The sequence below is a fragment of the Macrobrachium rosenbergii genome, chromosome 6 (genome assembly GCF_040412425.1).
Source record: "Macrobrachium rosenbergii isolate ZJJX-2024 chromosome 6, ASM4041242v1, whole genome shotgun sequence".
Taxonomy (NCBI): domain Eukaryota; kingdom Metazoa; phylum Arthropoda; class Malacostraca; order Decapoda; family Palaemonidae; genus Macrobrachium; species Macrobrachium rosenbergii.
Window position 1 is genome coordinate 59724144 of NC_089746.1, and position 12368 is coordinate 59736511.

The following is a 12368-nucleotide window of genomic DNA, read 5'->3' on the forward strand; positions in this document are numbered from 1 at the left end:
AATACATAAAATCATATATATATGTATATATAATAATCATATATATATATATATATATATATATATATATATATATATATATATATATATGTATGTATGTATATATATATGTATATATATATGTATATATATATATATATATATATATATATATATATATATATATATATATATATATATATATATATATATATATATACATATAAATATATATATATATATATATATATATATATACATATATATATATATATATATATATATATATATATATATATATATATATATATATATGTATCTATACATACATATATATATATATATATACACATATATTTTAATATATTTTATATTTTTTTTTATTTTATATTTATTAGTTAGTTTCTATCAAATGATATGATACAATTTAGAACATGGTTTTACCCCTAGTAATGTCTGTGAAGTCGATGCTGTGTTAGGTTTTCTTCTCCTGACTTTATAATAAATGGTTAATCACCATTCAGTGTAATAAGACTACTCACACACTTACCGATCTATTCATTTCTAATCTGCAATTGTGAAAACACTTGTTTAATAAATTTTAAATTCATCGACTAAGCAGACTTCCAATAAAGTTTCTCATTCGTCTGTTTCTTCAATATGTTCAGAAGATTCCTTGTATCAGTTCATCTGTAAAGGCATAAGGCACAAATGTCTATTTTCACGTGATTTCCGGTATAGTCTGTTCAAAATTTGATTGCGCACGTGCAAGGGAGTTGAAACACCCGCCCTCTAATATTCATAATTGTCCATATCTTCGAAATTCAGACATTGGGTTCATGTTCTAATTGAATTTAAAAACTAGGTCATAAAAATTTTATTTTTCCTCACTGTGCTTTTTCACCATTTCTGTTTTGTTTTCAATTTTTTTTTTCCCACGGTATGAAAATATTGGTTAATTTTCTGTTCCTATTCTTTGATATTCCTTTGGATATTTTTGAAATGAAGAATAACATAAATGGGATGTATACGTTTTGGAATGATTATTCATTTGCTTTTCTTCCATCTCTCCGCTTGTCCACTGCGTGACATTATGCTATCAATGTCAGGAATATTTTAAACTATTTTCCTGGATCACTAGTAAACACAGCGACCTCCAAGTAATTTTCCACATATGATTGTTATCGAAGACACTTCAATAACTCAGCTCCCAAAAATTGTATTTACCTATATTTCAGCATTTATGAAATGGATTATAATTGTATTACTGCTTCTTGCGTTCTTACTTTTTAACAGGTATTTAATGTTTTCAATAAACATTCTCTAAATACATAACATTTTTGAGATCTATATTCTAAAATAGTAACATCCATCCTCCTCATATATTTTTTATAGTTTCAGATTCTTACTTTTTTTTCTCTTGAAAAGAGAATTAGAAGGTCAAAAACACAATTATCTGAGTGGCTTCCTTTGGCAGGTAGAGTAATAACTATTGAAGATTTTAACTTAATATTGATTACTTAATTACGACAGAACAGCTGGAGATAAGACAATCACATTTAACACTTCTGATGAAATATATACTTCGTCCTCTTCAGGAACTCTGTTTTCTTCCAAGAATCTGGAAAGATAAAGAAAAGTCAATAAGTGTCTTTCAATGAAAATAAGTTTTGGCTGAAAATGAACAGAAAGGAAACTTGTACAAACAGTCTTAACTAGACATACACACAAACCCACGTGCACACACACACAGTATATATATATATATATATATATATATATATATATATATATATATATATATATATATATATATATATATATATATATATATATATATATATATATATATATACACACACACACTGGACGTCCATAAAGTCATGTTATAATATAAAATACTTGTTGCTTTGTAACTATACATGGTATATATCTATCTATCTATATATATATATATATATATATATATATATATATATATATATATATATATATATATATATATATATATATATATATATATATATATATATATAAGGATGAGAAAGCTTGTTGTGTCTAGTTTTTCAGTTCTTCAGAACTTATGTACTATTTGTTTTATCAAATGTTTTTCACAATTTCTGAAACTTAAAAATGACTTCCTTTTCAGAACTGCTGTTGACCCATGGCTTCATTAGAAGAGAAAGTAATCTGCGTTCTCTGGTTGGCTGAGCCAAAATGTACTGTCACTGTCAAAAAAGGTTTAAAACCCAGTACAATAAAGAAGCACCACACAGGAACTGCATACCCATTCAAAAAGGCATAACCAGTATTAATTCTTTCATTCAACTGATGACAGAAAAGAAGTCGTGTATGATAATCCTCTTCTAGCATTTGATTCATTTTGTTCGGTATGATTTCAAGTTTTCTTCCAAAGAATCGTTTGCACAGTAGATTTTTAAAAGCCTCGTCTCCAAAGGTCCTCGTCTTACACTCTTTCTCAGATTTATTGTAATGGATTGCTCGTCAACACATGGTCTACCAGACCGTTGTTAATCAGTAACAGAACCTGTTTCCTTGAATTTGTTCATCCACCAAGCTATGCGTCTCCTGTGCGGTGATTCTTTATTGTACTGGGTTGTACACCTTCTGTGGACAGAGACAGTACAATTTAGCTCAGCCAACCAAAGAAAGCAGTTTATTTTCTCTTCTAGTGAAGCTGTGGGTCAACAGCAGTTCTGAAAAAGAAGCCATTTTTAAGTTCCAGAAATTGTGAAAAATATTTGATAAAATAAATAATAAATAAAACTTCAGAAGAACAGGAAAACTAGACACATCAAGCATTCTTATCCTTTTACAGATTAATTCTATCATGTATAGTTACCAAGCTACAAGTATTTCATATGGCACCATGACTTTATGGACACCCAGTATATATATATATATATATATATATATATATATATATATATATATATATATATATATGTATATATATATATATATATATATATATATATATATATATATATATATATATATATTTAATATCTACCTCCTAGCACAACAGCAGTTCTTCTTAGAGTTCCTAACTGACCATCAATTTTTTTGAAGTCTGCAACTCTATAGTTCGTATAGGGGTCGGCAACTGTAAACTCATATCATAGTCAAACCAACTAGCTTATGTAACATTCCACAATACTATATTCCACTTTGTAGTCAAATACGGTTTACACAGAATACATGTGCAATACTTTTACTTTTTTTTTTTTTATACCGCGAGTGATTACCAATACGTGTCTGTCAATAGCTAGATTTCAGGATTTCGAATATATAAATATATAATGAAAAGACCTTGACGTTTCCAAGTACTTCTTTCCCAAGACGGTGCAGACTTGTAACACCGGAACTTTTGTGAATGGTATTGATTATCGACTGGTACGGTGGCTAGCGTCGTGGAATGGCGCTCAGATTCCGTGGGTTCGCGTCTCCCCCAGAGCTATGATAAACCACTGGCTCTCTACCATGATCAGTTACTGCTGCAGTGTGGGGTCTGCGGTGGGAGGTTGAAACCAACGTTCTTTGGGATCTTGAATTTCAAGTCAATGGCTCCTTTGGTGTGCTTGTTCCATGTGAATAGGTTTCGTCTAATATCATCATCGTTGAGGTATTTTCTTAACTCTGACGTATTTTTGTGGTGGCGACCGTGAACTTTCCCCTAATAGAAATTAGATCCTCTTGTCAGGAAAATTATTCACGGACCTATCCCCTCCAAACAGGGAGAACAGATCTACTGATTATTGATATAGTTAACGACATTTCCTTTACGATTGCTGCTAGCTCAAATGATTAATCAAGTGATCGGTTGCTTATTTTTCAAAGCCGCAAGGTAAAAGCTATGGTCATAGTCACCGGAATATATTATCTAGCATAAAAATTTGTATTTGGAACAGGTAAATCCTTTGAAAGTGAGTATTACCAGTCCACATATCGAAAGAAAAATCTGCAGTTTCCGACACTGAGATAAGTGGAATAAATGTTATATTTACTAAGGTAATTAGCAACATGATTTTTTTTAGAGTTATTTGCGGAATCAAGAAATTTGGCCGTTACAAAATCATTGTCTAACCACAATGAATAGATGTCGACCAGTCAAATGATTGAAAGCACTTTTGTGAATCATTTCATTGATCTTTTCGACCTTTTAAATGTTAAGAAAATGTCACAGGGCCGTTGCTTGCTCAAGGGCCACAGAGATTAAGATTTTAATGGAAGAACGCATGACTCACTCTCAAGAATATGAAAGGCTGAAATATTACCTTCCAGGATTTTAGAATTTCGATCAGCAATTAGTCTCTCTCTCTCTCTCTCTCTCTCTCTCTCTCTCTCTCTCTCTCTCTCTCTCTCTCTCTCTCTCTCTCTCTCTCTCATTATTTCCTGATTTCAATCATTCATGACAAAAAAAGCAGGGTTTTTCTTCTTTACACACTCTTTTAATATATATATATATATATATATATATATATATATATATATATATATATATATATATATATATATATATATGGCGTGATTACACGTGATCATAAAGCAGTTCTTTTGCTTTCATATAGTATCTGTAAAAGGAGAATGGAAATATTAAATAAGAAATGTTGCCGTTGATTGTATAATGTCAATACAGCACATTACAAAACTCTAAAATAAGGATAATTGACCTGAAAGGTATTTGCAAATCTAATCAAGTTGTAAATTTTAATAAAGAGATCTCATTGTGAAATGTCGTTAGGCCAAGTTTTATGACTGGTAATAAATGGCGAATAAGACTACTTTGAATAGCTAATTCACCAGTGTTATGACATGTAAAGAAACATAATTCTGAAAGTAGTATTGCTTATTATAACCTTTCCTATTATTACTATTGCTACGAAGATCGCCTGTGGGAATAGTCCATCATTTCGTCCCCCCCCCCCCGAATGTGGAATTCTCTTCTCTCCTCTGTGGGTCCCAAATCCGTTATCCTGATTTTAACAGGTTGATTTATCATCAACCTAAAAGAGTTACTTAGCCCCATCTTTCACAAAGGGGCCAAGTTTATTTTGAGTACAGAAGGTGGATCGTTTTGTCTAAAAAATGATAAAATAAATAGATGTCTCCTCCTGATAGTTATGATAATAACGGATCTTTCCTAGATAGTGACCCCCCAGTGGTTTTTGGGAGTCATTATCTAGGACTAAAATCTCTTGAAGGTCATTATCGTCTTGATATTTACAGTCTTTTGTTTATGTTTTTACTGTAATCCCCAAAGTAATGTTCTTCGCCATTTATTACCAATCATAAAACTTGGCCTACAAGACATTTCACAATGAGACCTCTTGATTAAAATTTACAACTTGATTACATATACAAATACTTTCCAAGTCAATTATCTTTATTTAGGAGTGTTGTAATATGCTGCCTTGACATTACATAATTAACTGCAATATTTCTTATTTAATATTTCCATTTTCCTTTTACAGACACCCTGTGAGGAAGCAAAATGAATCGCTTTATGATCACGCGTAATGACGCCACATATATTAAAAGTATAGAGAAGAAGGAACCCTAATTTTTTTTTTTTTTTTTTTTTTTTTTTTTTTTTGTCATGAATGATCCGCAATAACTTTCCATCCAATGCTCACCTTTTGGTCGACTGGGCTCCGCATCCCAAGTGGTGGTTATGTCCAGGGAATCTTCCTTATATAATCCACGCTGACGTAGATCCTCAAGTCGAGGAGGTCATACCAGAGGTCTCTGGCTCGTCCGTCCACTGGGACGCCTGTCCAGGATTGGAGAAGAATTTAGGTCAGTGATGTTTGGGCACGTGATCAGCTCGTATGGCCAGTTGTTGGCCTTATTTGCAAGTAAAGTAAAGATGGTGTGTTTATACAGACATACGTGCGCTCACACTCACTCACACACACACACACACACATATATATTATTTATACTGTATATGAGAGGCAATAGACTTTTATCCTTCTCGTGATCAAGTCGGCAACGTGACCTCCTTGTGATTATGGTGACACGGGTTCGTTTCCCGCTACCGAACATCACACCAACTTCAATTTCTTGCACTTGGATCTTAAGGGTTTGCAGTGACAAGCGTATCCAAAAAGCGCAAAGAATTCGAGAGTTTAGGAGGGCATTGTGGCTAATACAATTACACACACACACACACACACACATATATATATATATATATATATATATATATATATATATATATATATATATATATATATATATATATATATTTTTAGTAAACTCAAAGAAGGAATTTTTAGTAAACTAAAGGGAAATGATTTTAGAAAGTTGCTGAATGGATACCTCGGTTGCTGTCATAAAATTGATTCCATCCATTAGCCTTAACGATTTTTCTGTCTGTCTGTCTGTCTGTCTCTGTAAGCGTGTGTGTGCGTTACTTCGCACTTGACAGGGTATTTTTGTACATGCCATGTGTACTAGAAATGGAGCTACGAATGTTCATTATTGTCCAGTTTTATTTGTATTTTTTACTTAGTTTCACATTAAATGCCTTTGTCTTGCCGGCTGTCTCTTTGCAAGCCATTTTCTTAGTGACACAACAGCGTTGTCCATAAAAACAACTAGCTGTTTTTAAGTCCAATCTTCTTTCAAAAGAGGAAAAAAGGACCTTTACAGGGAAAAGTTATTTGGGTGATGTTTAAAGTCGTGTTTTTAGTTGATTACGTGATTTTTATCTTGAAATGCATTCCAATCACTTTATTTTCCCAGAAACTTTCGCCTTCCGGTCTCAAATCCTCATCTTTCAAAATACTCATTTATCATTTCCCGTATAGACATTTCCATTACCTCCTCCCTGCTATGTTTTTCCTTTAACAGCTACATAAAGAATTTAATCCTTCTCCCTATACCGTATTTTATTACAACCTCCACTCCGTTAACGACCAAATCTTGTTTCCTAAGTACGATTAATAAATTCCTTACTTCCCGTCCATTTTCCTTGTAAGACCTTGTTATTTCCGTAATAATCATCCGGAACCTACAAATCCGGAGCACGCACGTCGGTCGTAAATACTTCTCTGATTAACCACTTAGTCTCATGAAAGTCATTCATCTCCCGCCTATTAGTTTTTGTGTTGCATGACGCATGACGATATGACTGGCAACATTTACTCTCAGTCATCTTGTCTGAGGCACTGATTAATACATCATACATACTCAGGCCTTTCGTCATCGTCGTTGTATCTTTCATTCATAATTTTTCACATTCTTGACATTTGTGTCTGCGTTCAGAGATTTTGGGTCGACTAATCAGCGGTCTTTACAGGAACTGTAATACTTATTTTTCAGTCGTTCTTTATTATCGCTGTGTTAAAATGCTAGTTTAAACAATCTTAAAATAAGAGGTTCTTGTGATTTTTGTGCTTTTCATCGCCGGTACGCTTCCATTAACTTAATGGATTTACTCTAATATATACTGATCACAAATTCTTAGGCTCCTGTACTGTTTGAAAAAACACAAATGATAATGTAGATTTACTTATTATAATTATATTGTCATATGTATTTTTAGGCTGCCTAACTTTTCGTAATGTAAAAATTATGACGCATTTTTATTGTAAATTGTCATTTTTTGTAATATTTTTGCGTTGTGGAAGAAATGCTTATTAGTAATATTCGACAACACGAAAATATCCGTCTTACATTTACAAAACGCATTAATATCGGTTCCGATAATATAACTTTTACATTCAAGGATAATTAACACAACATATTAATGTTTGCTCTGTTATACTCAATGCTTCCAAGCAAATCAAAATCCACCTAGAAATATGCAGATCATATTTTGTAAAAGCACAAGGATTTATGACTCTTTAGTATATTGAGAAATAGGATTAATGGAAGCAAGTCTTTTCCACTGTTACTTTTATTTCTTAACACCCCTTTACTGAAGGAAATGAGATTAAATTGTTGTATGTACCTCTTCTGTCAGAATGCATTCTTTATTATTTCTAATAAAGTAATTTTATTCTTCTGAAATAATCAACTGTTTTTGCCAGGCAAAAAAAAAAAAAAAAAAAAAAAAAAAAAAATATATATATATATATATATATATATATATATATATATATATATATATATATATATATACATACAGTATATACATACATATATATATATATATATATATATATATATATATATATATATATATATATATATATATATATATATATATATATATATATTTCTAAAGCAAACAAATGGTTTACATATTTTCATATATTAATTTGTGCAAAGTTTTTTCTTCTTTTTTTTTTTACTTTTTTATTACGAAAATGAAAGATTTTTATCGCTAGAAGAACCTCATCCACATATCAAGATTTAAACTCATGTATTTTTTGTAAATGATTACATAAAATAACAATGAAAACAATGGATGAAGTTTTTCATCTAAATAATTACACTGAATGATAACGGCGAATATCAAAAGGCAATCTTATATATTTTGTAATCACATAATTTTTATTTCACTAGTGAAATAGAAACTTTTATATTTGAAGGGAGAAAACCTATAGAAATTGTATGGAATTGTGGAGACGGATATTATAAACTTTCTCTGTTCTCTAACGGTTGAATGAAGAAAAATTCTTTTCAAACAGTACATAAAAGAAGCGGCTGATATTAAAGCTGTAGTAGGTACTTCACAACTCCCTTTGAATGAATAAGGCCAAGGAATTTATGGTACCCTTGAGCGCAGATGATTTAAATAATAAAAAAAATTGAAATCTTTTGAGTGTAAAGAAGGATTCAAGTTTTTTTTTATTATTTTTTTTTATGTGCTGCCTTAAATCTAAACGGACTGCCTCTCAAAATAGTTAAGATGGAAACTGGATGGATCTTTGTAAGAGAAAGTATTCTTATTTAGTTTTTGGGGATACTTGTCATATTATTATTTCCTTTATGTAAATATTTTCAAGTCATATACATAATTTTTTTAAATTCTGTTTTGGTAAATTATTTGACGGTTTTCTTTACAGCACACGCATCTCTCTCTCTCTCTCTCTCTCTCTCTCTCTCTCTCTCTCTCTCTCTCTCTCTCTCTCTCTCTCTCTCTCTCTCTAGTTTGCACATCTACTGTTTATGACTGTGCACTATTATGATGATGATGATTATTATTATTAGTGTTATTACTATTGCATAACTCAAGAAAAAGAAAAAACTAATCTCGTGTGATGCTTCTCAAAGTGAACTACGGTATGTCAGCAAATATGACATACCTCTCTAGTTTGCACATCTACTGTTTATGACTGTGTGCACTATGATGATGATGATGATGATGATGATGATTATTATTATTATTATTATTATTATTATTATTATTATTATTATTATTGCATAGCTCAAGAAAAAGAAAAACTAATCTCGTGTGATGCTTCTCAAAGTGAACTACGGTATGTCAGCAAATATGATAGACATAGCCAGAAACATTGTACTATAATGAACACCTTATTGTCATAGCACAAAGTAATTCATGCTTAGCTCAGTTGTTTTTCAGAACGTATAAATTAAAAACACATGAGCCAGGTCAAAGTAGAAATCTAAGAAACGAAATATGAATAGAGCCTAAAGCTCTACAACCAATTAAATCTAGAGGAAATAGAGTCAAACTGTGACCATATACAGTAGAGACATGTCGGTAATTATAGTGACACCGTAGCTATGTGCATTCACCTTCACAAGGAGACTTTTAGATAGCATACCCAATAAGAAGGTTGATGTCTTCTATGAGTAAGATGTGATGGGTGTTAAATTATCAATCAGTTCTTTAAAAAATTTCTAACAAGAAAAATTGTAAATTGAATATTTTGGGTATTTCAATAAAAAGGTTTTAAGTAAACTCTAGTGACCAGTTCTTAAACATTTCTGAATGTATCACAAGAAAATAGAAAAATTGCATGATCTATGCTTAATTTACAGAATGATACTAAAATGGATAACAGCGTATACACTGTATCAAAATGAACGATGAATTGCTTTAATAAATCCTCAGAAAAATACAGTTTATCAAAATGAACAATGAATTGCTTTAATAAATCTTCAGAAATTGGAAAGCAGTTCTTTGCACTCTGCTATTTTGCTAGTACACCACGTGCTATAGCATGCCATTATATACAGACTATTAAACTGCAATATATGAACTCAAGGACCGGCAAAACTCCAGTAAACACGGTTGTAAATATAAGTTTTTCCTTTATCAGCTGTGTTTTATGGGTCTTTCAATTCAGAGGATTCTAAAATCAAGCAGGAAAGAATTCATCTTTGCATGTATTTGAATATTGACTCCCCCCCAACCCTAAAACTCCAATAAACACGGTTGTAAATATAAGTTTTTCCTTTATCAACTGTGTTTTATGGACCTTTCAATTCAGAGGATTCTAAAATCAAGTAGGAAAGCATTCATCTTTGCATGTTTTTGAATACTGACTCCCCGCCCCCCCCCTCCTTAAACTCACCTTGGACCATGAGTTTGTACGTGTAGGTGGCTCCGGGGTACAAGGTGGTGTTCATGTTCCGAGTGAGGAGTCCAGTCACGGAATCCAACAGGAAATGGCGATCCCCAGGCGGCGCGAACAGCTGGTAGGTGACAGCAGCGCACGGACATCTCGCTGACTCACCTGGTCCTAAAGGACAGGTGAGGCCTAGATCTTCATCGGTGCTCCAAGCCCGGTACACAACTCCTGCGGAATAAGGCGTATTGATCGGTCAGAAAGGTTTTTATTTTTATCTTATTTTTTTTTTTGAGGGCGGCGTCTTTGACTTTTACTTTTTCTTTTTATTATTTTTCATCTCCTGCTCCTCTCACGCGCCTCCTTCTTTCTTTCTTTTCTTTTCGTAGCTTTATTTTTTTTGCTAATTTCTATTTCGTCAGTCCCAGTCCACGTTCCCTTTTGCAACTATTCATGTGGTATTCTAAAATCCCTTCATATTTTTCTTTGTATTAATGTACTTTTCCTCCTTCTTCCCTTCACCATCTTTGTCAATTTATAATTCATCCTCACCACTCCCATCCTACCTCTTTATCAAAGATTCATTGATTGTTCGAGGTACACGATTCATGAATTATTTTTCGTTATATATTTTTGCTATATCCTGTACTTCTCCCATTTATTTCTTTTGTCATTTCTTACAACCGCATGACCTGGCTTTTCATGAGGTGATGCAGGTATATCATCCACATCATTTTCATCACAATTAAAGGAATAAGAAGTTAAACAAGGCTTCTGAATAGTAACACGCATTTTTGGGTATTATTTTAATTAGTGCATGTCATACGGAACTTGTCACAACTGGAGTACTGATGTTGGACTGATTATTAATTGGTGGGACTCAAGTCGAACAGCGCATAAGAACTCATTCAGCCTCATAAAATACCAGTAGCATTTCTGAAAATATAATACACGACATAGTGAACCTTAGTGAAGTTGCGTATAATAACCCTAATTCCACCTGGCAAAAGGTCGTTTACAGAATTATAGATTACATATTCAGAGTCGTAATTTTATACATTAGTCTCGAAATTAAGTCATTATTGTTCAGGGAATTTTAGATTAGCATGCATTTGGACTGTCGTTTCTCTCTTTAGATCGCAACCGTCGATAACTTTTAGAAATATCTCATATATTATTTTTACCAAGAAAACATTTATACCAAATGGGAATCTACACGAAAGAGTATATTAGTCATTTCCGTTGCTTTTCTCGTTAAAGAAGAAAGGTGTGCTTGCTGTTATTCTTTTTCTTTCTTGTGAACGCGTTCCAGAATGCAGCCGTTTGTATTGAGGGTGTGGCTGACTTGTTTATACTTCGGGACGAATACCATCAGCTAGTTCGAAAAGGGAAAGAAGAGAAAGATGGGAGAATAGAATAAGGAAAAGTGACAAAGTAATGGCTAGAACGGAGTAGAAGCATCCCGAGTAAAAACATGGAAAAGACAGGCATATTTTGAGAAAGCAGGAGAAAGGAATTATGTATTGCTTTGGAGAGAAAGAATAAAAAAGATAGTAATTTTGAAAGTAGCGACTTCGGGATTGTTTCTCAGTCGTGTTCCGTTTAATGTTTTCGTTTAGATACGACAATACCATTGATCTGGACTTCTTTTTTTTCAGATAGCGTGATATATTTATTATCAAACGGTCGGCGGTTTGGAGAGTTTTGTACGTTGTTTTTCTTAAATCAAATAATTTATAAACAAGAAAATCTCAAAATATCTTTGAAATAAATTGACTCGGCGTAGCACAGTTTCTTACGGATGATGACTTCTTTAAATCTATTTTACGGATAGAATCGCCGAGATTAGTTCATGACTCATCTCTTGTCATTTTATGA

At 32.2% G+C, this 12368-nt stretch overlaps 1 protein-coding gene across 1 annotated transcript in view; it reads right to left on the minus strand.

Annotated features, from left to right (window-relative positions):
- Positions 1-1316: 1316 nt before the first annotated feature.
- LOC136839634 (uncharacterized) overlaps positions 1317-12368 on the minus strand; it is an 88165-nt gene continuing 77113 nt past the window's right edge. The window contains exons 6-8 of the mRNA XM_067105948.1: positions 10497-10721; positions 5637-5773; positions 1317-1600 (exon numbers count right to left, since the gene is read on the minus strand). Coding sequence (XP_066962049.1) covers positions 5673-5773; positions 10497-10721 — 326 coding nt within the window. The 3' untranslated portion in view covers positions 1317-1600; positions 5637-5672. The remainder of the gene's footprint in view (positions 1601-5636; positions 5774-10496; positions 10722-12368) is intronic.